The 27,529-nt window shown below is 38.3% G+C and overlaps 1 protein-coding gene across 4 annotated transcripts; it reads right to left on the bottom strand.

Annotated features, from left to right (window-relative positions):
* SKIL (SKI like proto-oncogene) lies at positions 1 to 27,529 on the bottom strand. 4 transcript variants are annotated; one of them, XM_064275466.1, is made up of 7 exons: positions 27,324 to 27,529; positions 23,075 to 24,820; positions 9,661 to 9,754; positions 7,874 to 8,106; positions 4,850 to 5,091; positions 4,309 to 4,533; positions 1 to 3,630 (listed from the first exon to the last, which is right to left on the bottom strand). In XM_064275466.1, exons 2-7 carry the CDS (start codon positions 24,177 to 24,179, stop codon positions 3,472 to 3,474), a joined length of 2,058 nt encoding a protein of 685 aa, XP_064131536.1. In that variant the 5' UTR covers positions 24,180 to 24,820; positions 27,324 to 27,529; the 3' UTR covers positions 1 to 3,471. The 4 variants fall into 4 exon arrangements, with proteins under 4 accessions (XP_064131536.1, XP_064131535.1, XP_064131537.1 ...); XM_064275465.1 differs by lacking the exon at positions 27,324 to 27,529 and adding an exon at positions 26,392 to 26,521; XM_064275467.1 differs by lacking the exon at positions 27,324 to 27,529 and having other exon boundaries at positions 4,378 to 4,533; positions 23,075 to 25,844.

Genomic DNA, 27,529 nt, shown 5'->3' with positions numbered 1-27,529 from the left:
AAAAAAAAAAAAAAAGACTGTCCTTTTATACAAGATGCCATATAAAATACTCATACAATTTTCTTCCAATAGTGGAAATGCTATACTAGAAAAAAAAATGTTAAGCTGTTTATTCGCTTCCACAACGTATAATGCAGCAGTTATGTGTCCCTTATTGCTGACAGCTTCAATAAAAACTATTAACAAGTAGTTCCAAGAACAGAAACAGATGTACAGTATGAGCACAACTTTTCAGCATATCAATTTTTAACGTGGAATAAATGCATAAAGAGCAAATAAAAGTGAAGAATTCTTCCCTAAGTAATCAAAACATAAATATTATTTTTGAGAAGAAAATTTTAGAAGCTGATTGAAAACCTTCAGCACCAGCTCTCTGCAATTAATTCTAGGGGAATATTTTGAGCACATTTCTTATCACTTGAGTTTGCTCATCATTTTACTTTTCTTAAAACTGAAGCCACAGATGTGCAAATAAACTGGCTGTTCTGTCATGACTTCTAAAATACACGGATAACCTACAAATATTTTACTGGCTCTATTTTATCTACTTTAGTAACTGTTTTATAAGTTCAATATGTACAAATGATTTTACATCTAAACTATTAATATATTAAATATGTTATAAAATTAGCTCAAGAAGCATAAAACATCCTAACTCTCATGTACACAGAAATCCAAGCAAAAGAATATGCTTTATAAAAACTCCAGTACAAGCCAAACAGGTTGTTGGTCAAATCCTTTTCTAGTGTTACAAGCTGCATTTGTGAAATTAGGGTGATCTAGAGCTTCTCCAATGACAGCAGGAGGTTTAACATTTCTACTTTTATAAATTTGGTGCTATTTTTTCTCATAAATTTAAGAAACTGTCATCACCAAAATTAAACATGACCTATCACCCAGGAAGGTAATATTTTAATTTTTCATCCTTCTAAAGATGCTCTAGCTTAACTTTTAATAGGCCATTGATTTAACGCAGCTTTTTAAAGTCAACATTTTCAAATTTTTCCTTCAAAGAATAACACTACAAAGTCTGAGGAAAATATTTGTTTCCTAATAAATTTGGCACACAAAAACTACGTCAAAACAAACTTTAAGCTAGCAACCAACACACAAATGAGCATGCAAAGAATATAGTAAATTTATATGGGTAAGATATTTTAGTGGAGGCCACTTTCAAAGTATTACAAAGTTGCTATACTGTTTTCAAGCTATGTGGTGCAGTTTAACATAAAATTACTTTTAACTAGAACAGGTATAATATTTACAATTGACTAGAAAACTACTTTCAAAGAAGTTAAGACAGAAACCTATGGCACATCAATGTATCTTCTGTAAAATGAAGACTATACTATGTCATGTGGCAAGTTTTCATTACGTAAAGGACTAGAAAAAATATCTTTACTCAATTCTAAACTACAATTTTATAATAATTTAATGGTGTGTAAGCACCATTTAGAATTTTAAAATAACATATTTTGAAGATTAAATGGTTTATTTTAGAAGTTTTGGGTTGAGGGTTAAGTAAGCTTATGATTTACTAAGTAAACGCAAAAAAAAGGTCGAGTGGATTAGAAAAATAAATGAAAATATATGGGCCTGAGTTTGCCTTCCAAAAAGGTAAGCTGTGACACTTAACTAATTCACAACTAAAATAAAACTGTATCTTAAGTGTCTTTGTGATTTTTCTTTCCCAGATCTAAATAAAAGGTATTGAGGGAGCATGTCATTTTTTGACAATTGTTCCTATATGTCATTTTAACATTTGTTTCTTCTCAAGGAGATTCCAAGAATCAATGAATTAGCTACAGGGTGAATATACTAAAATTTAAATGAGAAATAGAAAACACATACTTAGAGCATGCTCTATTTACTGAAGAAACTACACTTTGGAAAGGACAAAAATTATTTTTGTGAGTACCATTAGGCAAAATATGAAAATAACTGATTAAATAAATGATAACCTAGTGACTTTGAAGTTCTATACCAGCAGAGCATCTACCTTCTACCCTGGGAACAGTATATAACCTTAACCCTAGCTAATTATTTTAAAAATAAATTTACCTCTCTTAAGTAATTTCACACAGTACCTTACAAGAAAACATGAGAAAACACAAATTCAAGGGGTAATACATGTCAATGAATGGTAGTTTCAGGAAATGTCCTTTTAAAAAAAGTCATATTAAGAATTTTACCTAATACCTTTTAAACTAAGAATCAACCAATATGAAATTTGCCATGAAAGAATAAGACTTTTCTGTGCAAAAAAAAAAAAAGTGCAGAAGATGTTCCCCCTTCCCCAAACTATGGAATTCCTTTATCTTCTAAATATTATCTAAAAACATTTTAATAGCAGTAACTAAACTTTCCTATATTAACCTATCATACAGTTGACTGTCAATTCCTGATTTTAATAGTAAGTAGTAATTGAAAATGGTCCATTCGTGCAAATTTTGGTTAAGACAACATTTATACATACAAAAGTCCAAAATAACCTTCAAGGTGTTTAATATTTTACAATTTAAAGGCAAACAAATCCATTATGGAAGTTTCAGGAGGACCCAGAGCTACATATAAAACTGTACAGGAGAATCAGGAGTTCCACAGAAATAAACGCACACCAACGACATCGGTTTTTCTCAAGAACATTAATATTTTCACACTATTATTAACAACAAACAAAAGTTCAGAAAGTATTACTTTTTATTCCCTCTTCTGAAGTTGCTGAAAAAAAATTTTTTTTTGAACTATAATCACATTTAAACTGAAAAACAAATTACAGCTGCTTGTTCTTAGCAGCAGCGCATAACAAAGCACGTTATCCTTCCCTGGTATACCTACAGGGTACGCTTTAGCCTCATCAATGAAATTCTTCTTTGCGCAAAATGTCTTAGTAGGAGACATTGAGAGAACTGGTGGAAATTCATCCCACAATCTGTACAAAACGAAAGCAATATTCTGTGTATAATAATGAACATACTATATCAACTTAGAAAGGAGACTGTGTTCCTGAAAAAAAAAAAAAAGAAAGAGAGATTCAACTTCCTCTTGAGTAGCTCTATACATGTGAAATATGAAGTCATCATTGTATCTAAAACTGAGTCTGAAATATGGATAACAAAATTGACCACAGCCATTTGCCATCACACAACGCAGCTTTAAAAAAGTATTCAACTGTAAAATTTGCATTAGAAATATAGGCAGCTTATCTACTAGTTGAAACCATATAGTATCGTTATTAAGTTGGTTGAAAAAAAAAGGTACAAAGAAACATACATTTTCATTCATTTGGAAAATGTAAAAATTTATATACTAATATATAATCTTTCACTTTCTCTGATCTACAAATGAACAGAATGCCTTGTTATCTTCATACATATAAGTTGTTCACAATTCTATTACCAAAAACAAAAAACCCTGTTAGGAGTTTTTTGTTTTTGGTAATAGTACACAGACTAATCTCTTTAAAGTTTTCTATTCTTTAGCAGTCTTTGAGGATTTCAAAATTTGCAGCTTTAGCTCTTTTATCATCATTTCTAACTTCTGCCTTGCCTCCCGTTCCTGTCTGAGTTCGTCTTGGAGTTCTTGTCTGTCAGCCTCCGCGTGGTCCAATCTCTCTCTCAGCTCCGCCAGCTGTGTGATTTAAAAGGCTATGTCAGTTTTCAGTCTTGTTTCTCCATTTAATCCTCATAGTGGCAGAGATCTACTTGCAAATTATTTTTTTACAAGATAAGCTCTTTCATACATAATACAATCTCTTGAGTATCTAATACTTTTGACATCTGACATGACATTAAATTGAAGGAAAAGCAAAGCGTCAAGAGAAATGAACACCTACAGCACTTTCACTATGTCCCACACGTTACTCTCTCTCCTTGCACTGTGCCTGTTCACGTTAGCCATTTGTTCACCTCCCCTAAGTTCACGCTACAATTAACAGAAGGCAGTTAAGTATTCATTTTTGCCCCAGAGCTTGTGGACACAGCGGGCAAGACATGTTGTTAATTTGTTGATTTGAAAGCCCATACACTAGATTAAAATAATATACATATAATATTTGTTATTCAGAGAGCCAGAGATCCGCAATTTAGGCATTAAACTACAGAAACCCAACACAAGTTTAAAAAAAATAATAAAGATAAAAAATCATCTTGGACAATATAGTATAAGGCTGTGTTTAACAGAATTATCTGTTCTGAAATCTAGCCTAACGAAATGAGTTTGGCCATGAGTATTTCCTTTAACAGAGAAGATGACAGTTTCCATTTCCAAGCTGAAAGGGCAACATCAGATAAACTGAGTAATTCTTACCTGTGCTGCGTATTCAGCCTCTTTATCTTTTTCTAAATTTGAGTCACAGGTACATTTCTGCTTCATTACCTGCTCTAATTTTTTCTCTAAGTCTTTCTGTTCAACATAAAATTCTTCCATTCTTTGAGCATGTTCGTTCTGCAAAGATTCAAGCTCCTTCTGTAAATTCTGCTGTTCTTCAGTGAGCTCCTTCATAGCTTTTGAACTGCTCAACATTTCCACTTCCTGTAATGTAAAGAAGGACAACACAATTTTTTACTTTATTTTCATCATGTCAAAAATTTCTCTTCAGGAAAAAGAGAACAGAAAAATACCTGAAGTTCAGCCATCATATCAGTTCAATATAAAACTGATTTTTATTACCGAACTGAATTTTATTATCTTGAAAAACCATTTAGTCTGAAAAGTTAAAAGTACGTTGAAATTGTTTATCAGTATAAAATTCTGAGTAATTTTAAGCACACTTGCAGCACCTCGATTTTTCTAAGAATATGCAAAAGTATCTTTTTATAATGGACTATCATTTAAATAACGATTTTACCATCTGAAGTTGTTGCTTCTTCTGCAGAATTGAGTTCAGCTTTTCCTGCTGTTTTGCATAAGTTCTCATTACTTCTTCCATGATTTTCCCCTTATCATCCTCACAGACGACATCTCTGGCCAGAAGCGGAGACGAAGCTGCAGCATCACAACGAATCCCCGCCTTGCTTGTGTCTCTGACTAAGTTGCTAGTGGCAGACTCGGGTTTCTTTTCACTTGTCGAATTATTTGAGAGTAACGGCTCTTTGAAAGGCAAAAATCAAGTAACAAAGTATGAATATAATTTTGTTAAAAAGTCACTAAAATAACCCACAAATGGAATTAAAAAAAAAATTCTATTTACAATAGCATCAAAATTTAACAAAAGAAATGCAAAATGTGTACACTGAAAGCTATAAAACATCACTGAAGGAAATTAAAGATAGATAAATGGAAAGATGCCATGTTCACAGATAAGAAGACTTAATATTGGAGTTAATGTCACAAAACACTATGTATATTGTTTCATGAAAAACTAATCTGCTCTGTAAACCTTCATCTAAAGTACAAAAAAAAAAAACTTAATATTGTTGAGTCCACTTAACTATTATCCAACATAATCCCTAATAAATCACAACTGGCTTTTTCGCAGAAATCAACAAGTTGTTTCTAAAATTCATATGGAGATATAAGAAATCCAGAACGGCCAAAACAATCTTGAAAAAGAAGAACAAACTTGGAGGACTTACACTTTCCAATTTCAAAACTTACTACAAAGCTACAGAAATCAAGACTGGGTGGTATTAGCGTAAGGACAGACATATAAACAAATGGAAAAGAATTGAGAATCCAGAAATAGATCTGTGTTTTTATGAGCAATGCATTTTCGACAAGAGAGCCAAGACAATTCCATGGGAAAAGAATAATCTTTTCAACAAATGGTGCTGTGACAACTGTATGGACATGCTTAAGTATAAAGGTGAACCTCTACCTCACATCATATATAAAAACTAATTTAAAATGTTAAAAACTTAACATTGAAGACCTAAAACTCATAAATGTAAATCTTCATGTCTTGGATTAGGCAACGGTTTCTTATACATGACACCTAAAGCAAGCAACTAAAGAAAAATTAGGAAAACTGGACCGCATCAAAATTTAAAACTCTGTGCTTCAAAGGACTTGATCAAGAAAGTGAAAAGACAACCCACAAAGTGGTAAAGGCCTAATGTCCAGAATATATAAAGAACTCTTACAACTCAATAATAAAGGGATAAATGACCCAACTTAAAAATGGGCAAAGGATCTGAACAGACATTTCTCCAAAGAAGATATACAAACGGCCAATAAGCACAGGAAAAGAATATCAACATCATTAGTCACTGGGGAACTGCCAATCAAAACCACAATGAGATACTACTTAACCACCACCAGAATGGCTATAACCAGTAAGATGGACAATTAGAAGTGATGGGGAGAATGCAGACAGATTGGAACCCTCATACACTGCTGATGGGAATGTAAAATGGTGCAGCTGCTTCAGAAAAAGAGTTTGGCAATTCCTCAAAAAAGTTACCATACCCACTGCTGTCAAGTCAATCTTGACTCATAGTGGCCCTATAGGACAGGGCAGAACTGCTCCATAGGGTTTCTAAGGCTGTAAATCTTCATGGAGGCAGACTGCCATATCTTTCTCCCGAGGAGCAGGCTGGTGGGTTCAAACCACCAAACTTTCAGTTAGCAGCCAAGCACTTTAACCGCTGTGCCACCAAGGCTCCTTCAAAAAGTTACCATATAACCCAGTAATTCTACTCCTAAGTATATACCCAAGAAAACTAAAAACATATGTCCACGCTAAAACTTGTACACGAAAATATTATTCAGTCATAAAAAGGAATGAAGACTGATACAACATGGACCGTGAAAACATTATGCTCAGTGAAAGAAGCCAGACACAAAAAGTCACATGTTGTATGATTCCTTTTATATGAAATATCCAGAATAGACAAATCCATAAAGACAGCACATTATTGGTTGCTAAGGTTGGGAAAGGGGGAAGATGAGCCGCTGCTAATGAGTTGGAAAGCTGCCCTTTGGGTTGTGATAAAGATGTTCCGCAATTGGGTGTGATGGTTGTACAACTGTGTCATCATACTAAATATCACTGAATTGTAAATTTTAAAGAAGGGAATTTTATGGTATGTGAATTCTATCTCAGTAATTTTAAAAAGTCACTAGAATAAATTAGTTTGGGAAATATGATACATGCAAGAATGACAGTGGTAACATTACGTATTACTTATCATATTTAAATCAAAAGAGTTTTTTAAATTTCAAAACGATAGTATAAAAAAACCCCAAGAATCTCAAATCTCTATGAAAACAAATAATCAGAGGGCTCTTCCACTGCTCCGAGGCAGCTGAAGTCACTGTCACACTGCTGCCGTATAAAGGTAAAACAGGTGGCGTGTCTTGTTTTGGTCCACAGTATTTTAAAAGGCACTATAAGTAGGCAGCTCTTTTTTAGATTTCAGCCAGCATTCTACATTTATGCCATCTGCCAGGCCCCTATATCTATGAATTTTCAATCCTTGCTTTCTTCCACAACTAAGTTTCCCTGAGTCTTATACTCAACTACTCTTACGTATACATACTTCTTAGCATTACTAGTTAAATGGTTTCTCAGTTCATAGCCAATTAGAAATAAAAATAAGGACCTACTGAAGAATCTGACAGCAAAGGCAGGAAGAGAAAAAAAATCAGACAAAAACTAATTGCAGTGTGAAAACTATGTAGTCTATATGTGTACATATATATGTATGTACATCTATCTCATTCGCCTCTATAGTCTATAGCAATCATCGTCCTAAGAGTATAGTAGTTCAGGTTCAAAGTAATCGCCCAGCATAGAAATGACAGGTTTCTTTTTTAAAGTTAAAGCTTCAACTATTCTCTTAAATAAAAATGCTCTTTGGTGATATTGAATAAAAGTGTTTATTAGATATTTTGATATTTTATTTTAAAAAGATAATTTGTGAATACTCACCAAAACGGCTACATAATTCTCTATTTGTTTTTAAATCCAGTTTCTCCTGTTCCTCAAGTGAGACATCTGGGTAGGACACTGGCTTTTGATGTCTGCCAGTGCTGTAAGGCTTCTCTGGCTGTCTTGGCATGGACTTGCACACCTCTGTCTTTGTGACCTCTTTACACTGGGACACAGCAGAAGTAAGAGACACATTTGGGGCAACTACTTTATCACACATGTATAAGTAGTAGCTGAAAACACAGAAAGGCAAAATAAGATGCATAATACATATTAAAGTAAAAATCAAAATATATAATGTATACTTCTATGGTTAAACTAAAAAAATTTTTTTTACCAGAACAGACAATGTAACAACTCAGAAAATAAATGTCACAGAAAGCAAATCTTGAAAAAATCAGCATTTAAGCATTAAGGGCAAAACTATGAGGCATTTTATTACTTTGCAAGTAATTTTTATGTACTAAAAAGGTACTCATTGGGAAAGAAAAGCAGTCTCTTCTCCTGTCCTGAAAATCACATGAGAACTAAAAGCAGGAAGCACTTTGTAGCCCTGAGTCTGTAAGGTTTATGCCAGAAAGATAAGAGACTGTATGCTGCATTGGGGGTGCTATTTTCTTGCCCCAGCACTCCTCCAAAGCAGGGAATCCTTGCTCTTAGCTACAGTGAGGCTGCTTCAGCCCCACACTGCGTAACTAGGACCTGAGTTCACAATAAGCCCAAAGAGGAGCTCACAGGGCCCTTCTTATAGAGCTCAAGAAAGAGGTCAGGTGCTGTGAACATATTCTTATATAAAACCCCAAAGGGCTACCTTCTTAAGATACTTTAGTACTTCCTACTTATATGATAAAACAGCAATAGTAAATTGTGTAAAAATGAGAGAGAGGGGATAACTACTTGTGCTCAAAGGCTCACATAAAATTCCTCAGTAGGTTAATCATCTGAGAAGCTTATGGAATAAATTTGATTTAGAAACTTAAATACCGTATTTTTAACTATAATCTGTGTAACCTTTCGTCAGAAGATATAACCACTTAACTGATACAACAATCTATCCCCTAAACTCCAAATAATCTATCTCCTCTTACATCTCAATTTCTTCGTCCCAAACCAAAAACCAAATCCACTGCCGTTGAGTCGATGCTGCCTCATAATGATCCTATAGGACAGAGTAGAACTGCCCCATAGTTTCCAAGGAGCACCTGGTAGATTCGAACTGCCGACCTTTTGGTTAGCAGCTGACCTTTTGGTTAGCAGCCGGAGCTCTTAATCACCTCACCACCAGGGTGTCCTTCTCAGTACTGGACACCTATATTGTCCCTTTTTATCAATCGCAGTATTCTGCTAAGAAAACTAACAGGTTTCATACTGCCCAAAAGACTTAATTCAAATGCAGTAAGTATGGTAATGACTATGCAAATGTAATAAGACTGAGATTTCATCACCATGCTTGGAAGGAATATGTATTTACAGCAGCGGATAAAAATCTAGGACTCAATAAATATAAAGTTCCTAATCTAGGATGTATTCTTACTAAAAGCATGAAAACTTGATTTTGAGGGACTGTGGTTAATTTGAAAGCTTCTAAGTATCAAAGTAATTTCTTTTTAAAATATCCAAGTTACACACCAAACAGAAACAACAAAAAATGTATTAAAACACAATATACTTGCTTAGAAAACAATTTTTCAAAGATGATCTATGATTAGCTAAATAATGAATTCCAGACCCTAGAACAGTATCTGGAATACAGTAAATGTTAAATGAATGAAGGAATGCCCACTCACCTGGGGTGTAAAAATGAATGTGTCTGAGAAACATGGTCACCTTCCTGTTTTATAACAGGATACCATGACTGCAATTCCACTCCTGATGATGTATCTGTCTGTAGAAAAATTGGAGGGAAAACTACTTAGATGAAGAGTTGCATCATTTAAGAGCCATCTTCTAACGAGGCAGTCTTTCCTAAGAGCATCATGTCTAGTCACTTGAAGACAAACTCAGAGACTGCCACATGAACTGTGTCATCACAATACATTTCAGAATACCTGTTACAGATTAACAGACATACTTTCATCAAATTTCACATTTATGGAATCTATTCTAAAAATCCATTTTAAAGACTAGTACTCTCCAAATGTACAGCATTGAGATGTTCTGGTTCTTATTCTTGCTACAACAATCAGCCAGCATACACACTACCCCTAAAGTATTTGTCAGCATACTAGCTAGATAACATTCTCCAACAGTATTTCATAAAACTAATCCTGAAACTACTTTGTTTGCTAATCCTTAGCAGCAAACCATATTTCCTCATAAATGTAAAAAAAGTTTTATTTTATTTTTTTTTAGCCCTGAAGAATGAATTCTACCTGTAAATACGGGGAAAAAAGGAGGAAGGTAACTGGCAACTTACACATCCTGCTTATTTCTAACAAACACCTTATTAAGTATCATTATTTCTATTTTACAGATTAGAAAACTGAGGCTCCAAAACTGAGAAAGAGGATACACCATGGTTACTAACTTCTCCCCTTATTTTGATGCGCTTCTTACCATGACCCCTTCTCTCAACCCTCACCCCCCACATATTTTCATGTTACATTTTTTTGTGGGAAAAGAGTACCTCAAAAAGGGAACAAGACTCAGTGGTGGAGGAGGGAGAGTGGAGATCGAAGAGGCATGGTTAGGATGAGCAACAAAGATAGGAGGTCAACAGACAAACAGTGAATGAGGGAGAACAGAACTGGGAATGAGTTAAAGGGGGGATAAGACAAAAGGGGAGCTGGGTATTCTTCTGAGTCCTGCCTCCGGGAGGCTCTACAACCAGGCAGGGCATGCTGGAAATGACCACCTCACCCAACAATGCGCACACTTGGGGGACAGCCACTAACTAACTACAGAGAAAGCAGGAAAACTGTTTTGCCTGATGTTTTCCCAATATTCCAGTTCAGAACCAAGAAACTAAGTAAAATTGAAAGGAAACATCCCCAGATGCTAAGCAGCTGTGATCTAAGCTAAATCAAATCATAAGTATAATAACTTGTATTGGTGGGAGAACTACATTTTTGTGACGAATTACTGGACAAAGAATTTGAAAGACTAACAAGACTAGAAAATTACATGGCAAAGAATATTTTTAAAGGATTTAAGATTTGAGGTCCCCAGGCTGTAAGAGAATTATAAATATCTAAATAAACGAACAAACCTATCTTACATCCTGATCAAACATTCTAAAGAAGTTCAGAATCTGGAGCAAATTCAACTACTTATTTACAAAATAAATCAATCGCTAGTTTACATAGTTTCCTTATGCCTACAGTTTAGTTCTAGCAGTAGATTAGAAAGGGAACTGGCTACTGGCACCAGAGACAATGAGAGATGCGAGATGACAGGTGACAACCAGAGGAGAGATGAGAATTACAGGACACAAAAACAAAAACCGATTCAGAAAGCAGGACGATCTGAGGGCGTTAGCAAAGGCCAGGGCACATAATTGAAGTACCTCAATTGCTTCCTGCCCCCAACACAACAGGAACACAGTAACTGACGTTTAAGATCAATATGATATAGTTAAACTATGTTCTGCATACCATTTAGAAAGACAGTTAACTATTTAGAACATTTTAGAATCTCATGAAAAAGATGAAAGCTTAAAAAAAAAAAAAAACCGCAGTGCTTAAAAGAGCAAGCTTCATGTTCTACAAAGCTCACTGAGCAGAGCATTTTGTACCCCAACACTGTATGCTAAGAGGTATTAATGAGCACGGATCAGCTCACTCTAACATATCAATGAAATCTAACATAAGCTTGAATTCAGTGAGAACTTTTTTTCTAAAAGTCTTTCTATTTGCTAAAACTCATTATTTAGAAAACAAAGTTCCACTTTAAATCAGTTTTAGACCTGAAACATTTCAGAATATACGTGCGCAAGAAATCAACTGTTTCCAGATTGGGTGTACATGACCCTTCGATAACCAGATTTCCTAATAAAGAACCACTGTATGTTGCTGGTAAAATGCTTATTAAAGTCATAAAAACTGGTTCACTGTTTAACAGTTTTTCCTATTTTAGATATCTGGAATCTCAAATCTTCTAAAGAGCAAACTCTAAGCTTCTTCAGCCAAAGATCTCCTTGAATCCGACTTGTAATCATTAAGTTCATTTCAAAATACTGCAGTTTGATTTGTAAAAGTTTTACTTCTACTCAAGATTCAAACCCATTGTCCCTTTATTTCCATCACCAAATTTCAGATGCCACCATAAAATAAGAACAAACAAATCTGTCTTGGAAGAAGTACCACCAGAATGCTACTTAAAAGCAAGGATGGCGAGACTGCGTCTTACGTACTTGGACATGTTGTCAGGAGGGATCAGTCCCTGGAGAAGGACATCATGCTTGGCAGAGTACAGGGTCAGCGGAAAAGAGGAAAACCCCCAACCAGATGGACTGACACAGTGGCTGCAACAATGGGCTCAAGCATACAAACACATTATGTGCATGGCACAGGACTGGGCAGTGTTTCATTCTGTGGTACACATAGGGTTGCTATGAGTTGGCACTGACTCAACAGCACCTAACAACCACCGCCACCACCACCATAAAATAATTGCCAGTACATTCATTTAGTTTTAAACACTCATTCCTCTCCAGTTTCCGTCCTTTATTTTATTCCCTGTTCTCACACTAATCAACTATAAAAGTCTGTCCCGTACAGGATCACCTAGCGTAGGCCCTTAGCCAATGTTTGAATTCCCTATTCAAAATCGTTGACAAGTAACTATCCAGCCTCTGCCTGAACAGCAGCTGGAGGTCAATTTATCTCATTTACTTTTGTATTCTCAGTGCCTAGCACCACGCCTGGCATGTAGTAGGGTCTCAACGAATATTTGTTGGATGAATTCTGAATGAAAGGGTAGCTCGTTAATTCCCAGGGTGGCCTTTTTCAAGGTTACTCTGCTACCAAGAAACTCACTAGATAGTCTTTCACATTCAATATCCTTCCACCCCATGAATCACCAAAGAAGCCTAGCAATCTCCAGGCTGTATCTTTAGAGATCAGAGCTACAAATTAAATAATACAAATGACGGAAAATATACAACAGTAATAATGATAAAATGTAGGGAGTTAATTTTACCCAATATGCTATGGGTAAGGCATAAACACATTTAACAAATGATCCTAACTGCATGTTAAGAACAATTAAGAAAAGCATGTATTACACAACAAAACATTCATAGGCATGCCAGATTTTCTCATCTATTCTGCATTTGTGTCAACATACAAATTAGGTTTTCAAAAAAAGAGCAATATAATTAAATGGCACAGCAGTAATGCTACTGCTCAGGAATAAAAATTAGATGCTAAAATATGAGGATCTAAAGCCTTTTATCTTACTTTTTAACATGAGAATACTTCATTCCCTTTGTGTATTTAAACATTAAAATAAAATTTATTACTTGGCAAAGGGGGGAAGCAGATGATTTAGTAGCTTAAGTCAAGGCCTTAACATTTTTAAAATGCTTTTCTCTCCCACCTTCCCCACCATTATCTATCCCACAATGAACAGATGGCCTCCTCATCTGAAACACATAAGCAAAATCTGAGACACAATATTCCATCTCCAGGCTCTTTCTCTAAGTCATAGAACTCCAAACAATGTCTATGAAAGCCAAATCTAAACAATCTCAAACTACATATAGTAAAGGCACTTATTTAAAATGAGTAAAAATGAAGAAATGTTGTAAAACGTTTCTCTAAATTTCTTTATTTTGTGTGCATGACTGTTTAATAACCAGATTTCCTAAGGAAAAAACGACTGTATTTTGGTAGCACAATGCTTATTAGTCTCACACTGACAAATAATTTAGAGAGCTCAATTTGATTTACAAAAAAGTAATGAAAAGTTTTGTTACCACTCTCTAGATATAAAAGCAACTCTACCCACTCAGCGCTGTTCATATAAAATACTCCAATTAGTACTCAAAATATCGAAACCTTTTAAAATTCCTAGACTTAACTTCACTAATAAACTTTTGCTTTTAGGTAGCACTCCAGTTTTTAATTATAGCATCAGATTAACATTATGACCTTTAATTAAGTTGCTATGAGTCAGAACTGACTCGACAGTACTGGGTTTGGTTTTTGGTTTTGGTAATGGCAAATACCGATGAATTAAAACAAGACAATGCCTCAAAATGCTGGTGGGATTTCTAAAGTTTTAGCAAAAATCAGAGGTAAGCCTTTTTTAAAATGTGAGAAATTTTACTTTTAAAAAAATAGGATTTAAAAAAAATGCTTTATAAAAGACAAGGATTCAGTCTTTAATTTTGGTATTTAAATCATAAGGCAGTAACCATATGAAGAACATTAATACTAGTAGGTTGTTAAATTTAACGGTCTATCTCTTAAAAGCCTCTTTACACAAGAAATAAAATAGAATGCATATTAAATGCACATACTTTGTACTGGCCCAACATAAATCGCCAACAATCCTAAGCACATGACTGGATACACAGGCACTAACTCCTTAGGTATTAAGTGAACATACCCATCAGGGTCTTTGTACTGTGTACAATACTAAGATACTCAAGTGGTCAATACATGATTTCGGAAGGACACAGAAGACACCCTACCAGACAGCTACCAACAACTCTTGCTGAAAGAAACCGAATCCCTCGGTACAGTATTAGGTTTCCCCAATACTTCCAACATGCTGTGAATGAGTGTTTCAATAACTGAAACAGGCATACTGTTACAAGGTAGCAAATAGCTACCTAGGAGATTTTAAGGCTTAGTCTCCTGTCTCATTTCATTGTAATCATTAGAATTAATCTATCTCAGGGGACAGCTATATCAATTGTCGTAACATAGTTCATAAAGATAATGTTCTACAACCTAGGTTGGTGAGTAGCATCTGGAGTCTTAAAAGCTTGCAAGCAACCATCTAACATACAACTATGGGAGTCTTCCCTTCTGAAGCAAAGGAGAGTAAAGGAAACCAAAAACCCAAGGAAAAAGTCCATAGGACTTAATGCCCACTACAACCGCAGCCTCTTCTAGCCTGAGACTAGAAGAACTAGATGTTGTCCGGCTACCACTACCGACTATTCCAACCAGGGATGCAATACTGACCAGGGACACGATAGAAGGTCCAGGTTAGAACGAGAAAAAAATGTAGAACTTGAATTCCTAAAAAAGGCTAGACTTACTGGCCAATAGAAACTAGAGGAACCCCGGAGACTATTACCCTAAGATACCCTTTGAAGGAAACCCTGGTGGCGTAGTGGTTAAGTGCCATGGCTGCTAACCAAGAGGTCGGCAGTTTGAATCTGTCAGGCACTCCTTGGAAATGCTATGGCGCAGTTCTAACTCTATCCTATAGGGTCGCTATGAGTCGGAATTGACTTGACGGCAGTGGGTTATCTACCTTTTGAAACTCAGAACTGAAGCCACTCTCAGTGGCCACCTTTCATCAAAATAAGAGATTGGCTTATAACATAAATAATATCACCCACGAATACTGTGCTCCCTTAAATTATTATCAACCATATGAGACCAAATGGTTAACATTTACCGTAAAACAAAGATGACCCGCTAAGGAGAAGCAGGGAAGCCATATTAATGGAAACAGAACAAAAAGAATGGAAATAACAAGAATGTTGACATATTGTGAAAAAAGTAACCAGTGCCATGGAACGAGTTGTATAAAAACTGTTAAATGGGCACCTAACGTGCTGTGTAAACTTTCACCTAAAATACAACAAAAAATTAAAAAGAACTATCTACGTTGGATCAAACTGGCAACTTGAAAAATTAGATAGGAAACTTAGGGGCCGGACAGCTTATGTTAATAGAGGAGGAACAATTCAGAAAAGGAGGGTGAGAATGGCTGCACAACTCAAAGAATGTAATCAACGTCACTGAATTGTACATGTAGAAATTAACTGGTGTATGTTCTGCTGTGCATATTCTCAACAGAAAATATAACAAATTACAGAAAAAAGAATCAATATAATGCAAAACTAGTGAAGACATGATCATCCGACAGACTCTGAGGAGTTGCAGCAATGCGTGCTGCTCCCAGACGAAAGATCCATACCACCTACCTCACAAAGTTGAGATTCTAAATGCATAAAAATGCTCACAGGAAAAGCAAAGGCTTACATTCTTATATAAATGTACAACCTGAAATCCTTCAGGGAAAGAAAGCCCTGGTAAGTCAGTAGTATGCTGTCACTCACTATACAACTTAAAAGAAAAAGGAACAAACTAGTAAAAATCCTGTTAATTACTAGGACTTTTCAGCACACATGCTGAAATGCAATAGGAAAGCAAGCTTCTGATTTACATTAAGTTAAAACTTTTGCCAATAAGTATTTTAGTGAAAATATGTATATGGTGTTGAGATTTCCAAGCAATTGCAGTATTAAGTGGATTGGACACTAGAGAATTCTAATATAGTCATGCATTGCTTAACGTCCATGACATGTTCGGTGAAAGACGACAATATGTGATTTGGACGTTGTCCAAGCACCGTATTACACACAGACAGGACTTGGGTTATGAACTTCTGACTTATGTAAAACCGGTAGTTACGAACCAATCCCCATAAAGCCTATGTTATTAAAAATTAGAGGCATATACAATGGTTCATATTAATAAACGGGCGCTACTTTTCGACATTCATCAAAGCATTACTATTATTACCGTAGTATTATGTTAAAGATGTTTTAGTGTATCTGGAAGTGCTTCTTTAATTTTTTTATGCATAGAAAGGTACATTATAACCTTATAGGACCACAGACTTGGATGCTGGCCAAATGGATGTTATGTGGCACGTGACTGTTGTAAAAAAAAAAAAAAAGCTATTTTGAAAAGATGAATAAAACATGTAATTTTAAATGCGATGTAAAATCTCAAAACAAATTCAATGTCACAAATGAAAAAAAAAAATGCTGCTTTGTTTTAAAACTAAACCTATTTTCTTCCTAAAGAATCATCGGTGACCTTATAGGGCTACTAAAACTTTTCACTCAGGCATCTAAAGCTTTATTAAGCATCTACACATGCGATGCACAGTTCTAGATTCTGGGACTACAAGATGAATTCCTGTCCTATGCGGCTTCCGCTAGCCCTACACAGATATTTCTCTTCCATTCCTAATTCTAGAAATCAGGAAATCAACATGAGTTTCAAACTAATTTTATATCTTTCTTATTCATTCCTCTTTCTGCCTAGCATGGTGCTATAATTTAGTGATTGAAGCAAACCACACCTAAAAAAAAGATTTATGGTTTAATTATACATCCTTTTGCTTTTATTGGAGCCCTGGTGACAAAGCAGTTAAGAGCTCAGTTGCTAACCGAAAGGTCAGCAGTTCGAATCCACCTGCCAACCCCTGGAAACCCGATAAGGAAGTTCTGCTCTGCCTTACAGAACTGCTGTGAGTCAGAGTTGACTGGACGGCAACAGGTGCTTTTTGTTTTGTTTTTTGCTAATTTTATTACTAATAAAATCCTTAAATTATCTTATACATATATATGAACCCCAATAGAACAAAATTCTGCATGTGAACAAAATACAGGTTGGAGCTATTACTAAAGCTGTTCCCAAAAGAGTTCTACGCCTGTACTTGAACAAGCTGACTTCTGCCTCCACAATCACCTTCCACTCCCAAACTCTGAAGGACTGAAATTACCCCAATTCCTGATCACTTCCTTGTTCACCCCACAGCATAAATGAGCACAGCTAACAGAACACTTCCTGCTAACTATACACCGATTCAGTCCTATCCTGAAGAAAAGAAGGCGGGGGGAATCTTTTCCTTTTCTTGTTTGGAATTTTTTTTCTTATTTCTCAGTTCAAAAGGATAAATTTCTAAGTTTTCCAATCGTGTCTTTTTAAAAAATGCTAATATTTTTTAATGGTAAAAATGAATCATTACTAGACTCTATTTCCAAAACCATAAGGGGGCACTATTCCCAAAGTCATCCAAAAGATTTCAAAAAAATAATGCCAAGGAACGGGAGTGTCCACAAATCCAGTTATTGATAGAATGAGCTCCAAAAACTTGATTACCCTGAAGAAATCAAAAAGCTACTCTAAACAAACTTGTCCAATCTAAATAGGTCTGTGATGGACTCCCTCATTCTCCTCTTCAAAGCGATCTCAACCAAATCATTGGAATGGGTACCATGTCTAACACAACCAATGCATCTTTTTGGGCTGCCAGTCTAAAATAACGAAATGATTCTAGAAATGACAATGATTTCTATTTCTTGTAGCAAACCTGTTTCACATTTCTTTCTAGCATACTTCATTTTAGTATACAAATATTAGTATAATTACTGTATATAAGCAACTAAGAGGGAGATACATTTGAATGCGATACCTACTATTTGTCTTAGAAATATATTCACATAATTCTAGGTAAGTCAAGAAGATGTTTGGTGAATGGAAGAACCCTCAAACATATATTAAAAAAAAAAAAAAACCGCTGCCGTCGAGTCTATTCCAACTCATAGCCACCCTATAGGACAGAGTAGAACTGCCCCATAGGGATTCCAAGGAGCACCTGGTGGATGGGTATGAACTGTCAACCTTTTGGTTAGCAGCTGTAGCTCTTAACCACTACGCCACCAGGGTTTCCAAACATACATTAGTAAATATTTAAATAACATTCTGAAATGCCATTCTACTCTAGCTTCCAAAATGCTTTCATATTCATTTTCTCATTTGATCAGTTAATCTTACTCAACAGTTTATGTGCAAATTATGTAGGTGTTTAAATTTTAAGCCATCATTTTTCAAAAACATATTCTAAAATACAAGTTAGTGCTGTTTATCAAAAACATATTCAATTAAAAAAAGTACAAAATTCACTGAATGCCTTTTGACATACCAGGCACTAAACTGGGGTCTGGGAAAATAGAAAAAAGTTTCTGAACTCATGGAGACAGCTGTAACTTTAAAAAGTTAGGTAAAAATGTTCATACTGGTCCCTCATGTGAGCGCAAACCCTTAATTTGACTCAGGCCTTATTACCACTTGATCAAAATGTATGCTAATCACAAAATGCAAAGTAGACCACTGATATAACTAAAGCTGTCAAATTTGCCACAATTATTACTCGAACACATTTTGTCCCAAACTACTCTTTGTAGTTGCCCGTTCTCACCAGTGTATTTCCTTACCTCATTTAGGTTTATACTCAGAAATAAACTTCCTAAACAAAAAGTACAGTAGTTTGTAAGAGGAAAGAAGTGTTTCATAGTATTAGCATCAAATGAAGATTTGAAATGAAAATGCAAAACTAAAGGTAATGACATGGTTAATATGTTTTAAAGTGAAAATTTTTCAAGTTGATAACTTTAGATCATCTATTTGTATTATAATCTACAGGGTATTTTTTCCTAAACAGTAAAAACCATACTATTTGACTTACCTAAGAATAGTCCAGTCTGAATATTAACAATCCAGATTTTAATTAAAAAAAAAATACATACAAGGACATATAACATCTTTAACTTAGGTGGAGACTGTCAGCCACAGTAAGAATCTCCTATAATCATCTAATTGACTATAATAAGCCTAATGTTCTTGAAAATAATTTGTCTCTTAAGTAAACACCACCCTTGACATTTTATTTACATATGATCACTTTGCTTAACAACCTTTTTTCCATGGACACAAATATAAGATTCAACAAATCAGAATTAGAGCAGTAAATAATACCCACTAGAGATCTGAAAAGGCATCAGGATTATGATATTCTTGCATATATTTGTGCACTGAAAAAGACAATAACCATTTTTCTAATAAAAAGCACAAAAAGCTCAAAGTGATATGAGGAGATAAATAATTCGATAACACTATTTTACAGTGCAAACTAAGCAGATCTAAAATCAAGTATATTTCTTGTGGTGGCCTGAATAAAGAGTTGAAAACACATCTTTAGTTTCTACAAAGCCTAGTTTCAGTTCTTAGAACACTGATCTTTTACCAGTTATTTCTCTCATCTAAGTACAGCTATTAACTATGCAAATTAATACCACTGTTAGATATGCAAATAAGTAGTTTGTTGATCATTACTAATATAACTTCAGTCCTATGAAATAACAGTTGGCACATTTCAAACAATTGCTTATGGGGTTTTAGAGGGTTTTTTGATCCAAAAGCAATATTTTGACTACAAATTACATAAACATATCAAATTACATTAGTAATCACAATAAGCATAAAAATAAAAAAAAAAAAGATTGCCATCAAATTGATTTCAACTCATACAGACCCTACAGGACAGAGAATAACTGCCCCGTGGGGTTTCCAAGGAGAGGGTGGTAGATTCAAACTGCCAACCTTTTGGTTAGCAGCCAAGCTCTTAACCACTGTGCCACCAGGGCTCCGTCCTTCATGTTAACATACATGAACTTTTTTTTTTTTTAAGCCTATTTTGATATTTTAAAACAAGCTTCCTCTGGGTCAGTTTGGTTTGTTTGTCAACCAACTCACTGACTCACAGAAAATAATGAAAAATATTCCCCAAGGACTATCTTCTTGTCCCCTTTCAAGTTAAGTTCTATATACAGGTTTATACATTTAAGAACCATTATCCTAAGGGAAGTCAATGAGAAAAGTTAATGTTTCTCAAAACTGTTTATGCTACTAACTAGGTTGGCTTTAAGGAGAATCAGTGAAAATTACCAAAATCAGTAGACAGACAGCACAGGTTTGGTTTTTTGGTGGTGCAGTGGGTAAGAGTTCAGCTGCTAACCAAAAGGTCAGCAGTTCAAATCCACCTGCCTCTCCTTAGAAACCCCATGGGACAGTTCTACTCTGTCCTATGGGGTCACTATGAGTCAGAATCGACTCAACGGCAAAGGGTTTAGTGAAAACTATTAGACTTCAAGTTAGAAGACCCACAATCAACTCCTGATTCTACCACCTACAACCAGGTGTATGTGACCTATCTGGGACTAGTTCCTCATCTGTAAGGGGACTATAACTAATCCTGCTTCTCCACAGACCTTTAAAAAGGAACTACCTCACAATATTTTGAGGGATAAGTTTTTTAAATATTAAGTGTTAAGTATAATAAAACAAGCATTCAAGTATGTTTGCAACATAACCCCCCAAAAAATCTTCATTCTTAAAGGTTTGGTCCCTGGAAATTTTCCTAAATTCCCTTAAATTCACAAAATAGCAAACAATACCAAAAAACACCACAAACACTAGCAAATACTGCAAAAAATAACATAGCAAAAAAAGATGGGGAAAAATATCACAAATTCTTCAAATCAAAAATGTATTCAAATTAAAAACAAGTTCTGAGACAACAGAGTACTACATTGTACATGAAGCATAGTTTTAATTTTACCAATCCCTAGCATATTCCCTGTTCCAGATAAGTAAATTCATCCATTATCTTTTTTTTAACTTTTACTGTAATTCTCAAATTTTTTTCACACAAGCACAGAGCAAGAATATTATGCCAAGTTAACAGCTTACCCCAAAAATGCTTATGTCAGAGTAACGAAGATTAAAATGAATAATGTGACCACCTAGGGACATGTAAGAGTCAAGACCCTAATTAGCTTGGGAATAAGATATCAAAAGGGGCATTCCACATCTTGAGAATATGGATAATCTCTGAGGACACGCTTCCAGCATGGGACAAGTCCAGCTGTAAGCAAGTCCAACAGTTTGAGTACTGGCTTGAAGCCAATTCTACATTAAAATCAGCTAATAACTGCACCTCACGGATAAAAACATACCTAGTAGCCACTGGCAAGGGAATTCCAAAGAAGTGCTGACTGACCTTTGGAATGGCAAGCAGCAAACTACCCTGAATGAGAGTCTAAAATTATTATCTTCACTGGGCTTCAGAAGCAAATCATCGTTAACTGAATTTCTCTCAAAACCTTAATGGTACCCTAATAAAGCACAGAACACCAAATCTGAAGATCTAATGTTGCTGTGAATAACATTCGATCAGTCATTTAATGTGCTACATTCATTCCTTCTGTAGAATAGCAAGGGCAGATATATTTCAAGTAATAAAAATAATGGAAAATTAAATAACTAAACGTTTAGGTTAAACATGGCCAACCTTTTGCTGCAAGAACTAAGTAAAATAATAAATGTAAAACGGCTCCAGGGCATGCTCACCACATTTTAAACATTCAATAAGCTGTTAGCTTTAGTTACTATATACCAACTGTAATCAAGAAGATACGAAACAGCCAGACTAACTGAATATGTAACAAATCAAATCTTCTCATTACCCAGGCATTCAAACTTTTAACTAGCCAAAGATATTAGTTTAGCATAGCAGATAACGCAGTGGGAAGATGGCAAGTTTAAGATCTCTATGGCAACGAAACCAAAATCGTTGCCGTCGAGTTGATTCTGACTCATGGCAACCCTAAAGGACAGAGCAGAACTGCCCCATTCGAACTGCCAAGCTTTTGGTTAGCAGCTGTAGCTCTTAACCCAATAGGTTTCTTTATTATTAATATTTGATTTGCCTACAATAACTTTTTCTTTATTCTAGCTATCATTTTTTTAAATTATCCCGTTGCTTTAAAAAGACCTAAAAAAAAAACCTTAGCTACTAAAATCACAAATTTCTTCAGGTAAATCTGTCTTTTTCATTTGTTTCCAACACTGATCAAGCCTGAATATCCAAGAATGAAAACTATGTCAGAAACCCCTGGGTGAACCTTTGGAGAATGCTCTTGGGAGCCCACCACCAGAATTGTCTTGGTACACTTACAGCATCTGTAAATGGAGATAACACCAAAGTGTAAATACCTCAGGCCCTACGAAAACCACAGATTCAGTCACCGAGAAGTAGGATGTATGAAAAAGGAAGGATGACTTGAGAAAGAAGCCCTGAGTCTTCCACACCCTGGCTATATAATCTTGGGAAAGCCACTTGATCTGAGTCTCATTCTCTTCATTGTAAACTGAGAATAACCCTACTTCACTCTCAAGGTTGTCTGGAAGGACAAATGGGAACACATCCAGGAAAGCACTTTACAGTGCAATACAAATGTATTATATGTTGATCGATATTTTTTGCTGTTGTTGCATGAACAATAGCAGTTTCTTAACAATACATAAACAGGGAATTGTAACATCCAAGTAAACCATTACCGATATTCATAATTGCTATTAAAAAATAACAAAAAAACACTTGCCTTGGACTGAGTTCTCTGTCCATTTCTCACGCTAAATTTCTCCTTCATTTCTTCTAAAATTATCTTCAGTTTCTTTTCTTCAGGTGTTCCTAAGTATTTTTGGTTCACATGAAGATAGCAATGCCATTTAGCTGATTCAAAGCCCCAGTGGCAAGTCCTTTTGTCAGGTGATCTGTGAGAATGCATCACAAATGTTTGGGGCGCAAACATTCCACAGCATTCCAGACACTGAATACACGGAGCATCAGGCTGAACATAAAACTGGGGTGCAAAGAGGCCCTGACATTTGCCTAAGCATTCATGTTCCACTTCAAAGGCACTGCCAGTTTCCTTTAACTGGGCCAATGAGTTTTTAGCAGGAAGCAGACTACCATTTTGAGGAAAAGTGCGTGGCCGCAATAACGCGTTACATAGTCTCTGTGCATCAGTTAATGTGATCAAGCCACAGGATGGGGCATTGAATGGAAGTATTCCCAAGACCTTTAAGATATGAAGCTGGTCTGAAGTACACCTTGAACAATATATGTACAATTCATCACACACTGTATTTATTTGCTGGAGTGAAAATTCTCGGAGCACAGAATTTAAGACTTGGGGCAAACAGAGTCTCTTTTCTCCTCCAACTTGAAAACAAGAGATGGACTCCCCCTCCAACACAGTCTGGGTAAGTTCTGTGGAGCTATCGGAAGGGATGAGCAGTGGGCCAGGAAGAACCTGAGGAGACGGAAGAGGCAGAAATACAGTAGGTGACATGCTTTCTTGGGAATACCGAGCAGAAAACGCTGCTGGTCCACCCAGAGAGCTCTGACTACTTAAATGGAATTGTGCCAATGTGTGTTTCAAACTGGGATTTAAATTTAAAGGTTCAGGCACAGAGGCACAGGTTCGCTTGACATGTTCTCCATCAGTCTCCATTGGCGCTTCTCCATAGTCATCCAAGTGTTCCTTCTTTACCGTTGGCACCTTGTTTATCAACATTTTTCCATTTGCATGAATGTCTGTCATCATTTTTTTCACTGGAGGGCTGCCATCATCTCCCATCCCCTTCAGTTTTTTACTTGAGCACTGAACCATGGTGAAACTTGTCTGCAGGTTTTCCATAGTTCAACTATTGTTTTAAAAAATTAAGTCGGAGATTTGCATGTTTATTTAGTCACTTATTTGAAGAGAGAAAAATAAGGTACACAAATACTTATGGTAACTTACTGTCACAGAAAATTTCAATTTCCAGAGAGAGATCCTTATTCAAGTGGTTTGGCAACTTTGTTTTGGTTCTGCTTAAACTCTAATATAATTTCACTGCAAATGTATAAATCTCTGTTTTACCTCTAATAAGGTAATTTTTTTAAGAGACACAACAATGAGAAAGTCTTTTTGCTCAAATTCTTCAGATATATGTACTAAAGTAAGCTATCAATTCTCTCAATTCAAGCCGTCCAGGTTCAATTCTTTTTCAGTAAAACCTGTGAACAGTTTATGCCATTACTTGTGTCAGAAAAAGAAGAGTCAAAATGATGCAGCCAAATTTAATTTTCGCCACCAAAGACGCCAAAAAAGGAGGAAAAATGTATCCCCTATAAAAAAAAAAGTCTGCTGGTCTGTGCTGACAAATTAAAGGCTTGTATAAATCTTCACAACAGTAAGAGCCTCTGACTCTACTTGAACATCTACAATCAAAAAATGATACTTAAAAACTGGCTGATTAGCTTCAAGGATTACAGCTCATTCTTCTTTCAATTAATCTGGAAGAAGAGAAGGGGGGTGGGGGAGAGTTATATTTGAATTTGCTCCAGATGCCAAAGGGTCAGTTTGAAACCAATTTCTTAATGTTAAACTAAGTTCACTTTACCAAAGGTGACGTTTCAGTGATTCCTTTAAATCTAACATCAGTTAACTTGAAGAACCTTCATTTAAGTAAAGAAAGCAATTTGAAAGGTGGGTAAATGAAGCAATAACATCCCTCAAAAAGGGGAGGGGTACTCTTAAACTCTATAAACAGTACCGTAAGCAGAGTTTACCCAGAGATCAGTACCAGAGGTTTTCTCAGTTAAGCCATTTTGACTAAAATAATCCATTACTTCATTTCCTAATTAAAAAAAGTTCTATCCCAAAAAATCAGACGCGTGTTAACATACCTATGGTTTGTAACTCAGTTATAATTTTAAATGCATTAATTCATCTAGTCAGTGTATGCTATTTTTCTGAAATGACTGTGGGCAAAAATTAACTTCCTCTAATAGGAAAGCGGATTGGCTTAATGGAAAGCCAAAAGCTACAGACTCCGTACCGGGGAATCTCCATCCTAGAACAAGACTAATCCGGGACAAAAAGCACAAGGCAGACAGACTTCACAAAGAATGCAAATGGAGGAAGGGGGAAAAGATTCTTCTCCCACTTCCTTCTTGAGAGAAAACCCAGAAGAAATCCAACAAATGGAAATTCTTGTCTCCCTAACTCCTAGCAATTTTTCTTAAAACAGACCCAAAAGATTAAAGACCAAGGCCACTAGCCGTCGTACCGACTTCTGCGCACCACAGGAACACCTCAGCCAACGCAGACCAAGGAAGAGGGCAGGAGACATGACCTAGAATGGGGGAGCCCCCCAAACCCTAACGTCCTCCGCCTGCGCAGCCACCCACTCATCTCAAACCCGAAAGAAGAGAGAAGACTAGGCACCCGGGACAGCTGGGGGTGTGCAGGGAGGTACTGGGAAAAAAAAGAGAGGAGTCCCCCAACCCCCACCCACGAGCTTGGGACAGCCCCAAATGCCCTCCCAGCCCGGCCTCACTGCGGGGGCCGCGAGAAAGACTGTGGAAATCCCCCGTGCACCCTCTCCCCGGGAAGTTCTCACCCAGCACCCCTCAGGATGCACCTCCCCCCGCCCGGGGCCAAACGGGAGAGGGGTCTGCGGCAGGGCAGGCGCCCAGCCGGGATCCCCGCACCGCTGGGGAACGGCCGACCGGGTCGAGCCCGGGCATCCCCGCGGAGCGCAGACAGGTGGGGGACGCTGACAGGCGTCCCGGTCTCCGGGGTCCCGACGGCTCGGATCAAGTGCAGCGCCCCTCCCTTGCCCGCGCCCACCCGCCCAGGGTCAGCCAGGCGTAACCCGCCTTGGGACACCGGCCCCACGCCTCGGTGGCCCCGACCCCACCGGGACCCGTGCGTCCGGATCCCCGACTCCGGCCTCGGCGCCCGGGTACGCTGGAGAGCTTTGTTGACTCCCCACTACCCCGTCGAGCTCCCCCGAGGCCGCGCGCCCCTCGCCTCCCGCCGCCTCCACCGTGCCACCCCCCGTCCACGAACCGGGCCGCACCTGTGCCCGCCGCCACCGCCGCTCGCCCGCTCCCTTCGGCTGTGCCGGCGCCGCTCCGAACCCCACACACATCGCTACACACAGCCCTCTGACGTCACCGAGCCCTCGGCCCGCCCACGTCACTGCGGAGACACACGGCTTCCCGCAGACGCCGCCGCCGTCTCCGGCCGCCCGGGGGAGAGCGAGGGCGGCGGGGGGGAGGGGAAGGGAAGGAGCCGAGCCAGCGGCGCGCGGCCGCCGCCTCACGGCTACCAGCTCCTCGAGGACGCGCGCCGTCTAGCCTATTGTGGCTCCTCAGGACGCCCCCGCCCGCTCGTCTCACGCGCGCGCCCCGCCCCGCCCCCCCCCGAGCGCGCGCCCGGCGCGCCTGGCGCCGCGCGCCGTCTGGGCGGCTGGCGCGCGACACTGTCTGCGGTGCACCCGGCGCAGACAGGATGTTCCCTCCCGCCCCACCCCCACCGCCGCCCGCCCTCCTTCCTTCCTCGAGTCGCCCAGCCGGCTGTCTGGGGCCGCCACCGCCCTGCCCCGCCCCTCCCTCGGCTCTGTGGTGAAGGGCCAGACCCGGGGGCGCCCAGGCCGCTCAGCCGCCGCGCCGCAGGGAGAGAGGAGCAGGGCGGTCGCGCCGTGCACTGCGCGCGACCCCAGCAGCCGGCAGGGCCCGCCCGGCAGAGCGCCGCCGCCCGAGGTCAGGCACGGGCGCCCCTCCCCCACGGGCCCGCCGGCAGCCGAGCGGCCACCGGCCTGCAGCGCCCCCCCGGGCCGCGTCCCCCGGGCCCGCCGCGCAGACGCCCAGAGCGCCGGCCTGCCCCCGCCCCCGCCCCCGCCCCCGCGGGGCCTCCTGCCCGAGGGCCGCCCCTGCAGCTGCCGGCGCCCCGCCCTGCCGGCCCCCGCCTCGCGCCCGCCTCCGCGCCGCCGCCTTCCCCCGAGCTGACCTCCGTCCGCCATCGGCCAGGCCGTAGTGTGGCCAAAGTTCCGGCAGAACCGAGGGAGAACATTTCTTTCCCTACTTCTCAGCCTCCCGCGTGCCCCTCTCGCCACACTGCTTTCTCGGTTCCTAAAAGAACATACAAATTGCATGTTTTTACAATGTTAGGCTTGGGAGGAGCAAAGGAGGGAGAGATGGGATGGAGAAGACACG

Source organism: Loxodonta africana, chromosome 23 (assembly GCF_030014295.1).
Source record: "Loxodonta africana isolate mLoxAfr1 chromosome 23, mLoxAfr1.hap2, whole genome shotgun sequence".
NCBI classification, from domain to species: Eukaryota; Metazoa; Chordata; class Mammalia; order Proboscidea; family Elephantidae; genus Loxodonta; species Loxodonta africana.
This window is presented reverse-complemented; position numbering and strand designations above follow the sequence as displayed.

Excerpts from the sequence above, each read along its gene's own strand:
- SKIL (XM_064275466.1), bottom strand. The coding sequence starts at position 24,179 with ATGGAAAACCTGCAGACAAGTTTCACCATGGTTCAGTGCTCAAGTAAA. Across the intron at positions 5,092-7,873 it reads AGAATTATGTAGCCGTTTTG|AGCCGTTACTCTCAAATAAT; the intron begins GTGAGTATTCAC and ends TGCCTTTCAAAG. Across the intron at positions 4,534-4,849 it reads AGAAGCAACAACTTCAGATG|GAAGTGGAAATGTTGAGCAG; the intron begins GTAAAATCGTTA and ends TTTACATTACAG.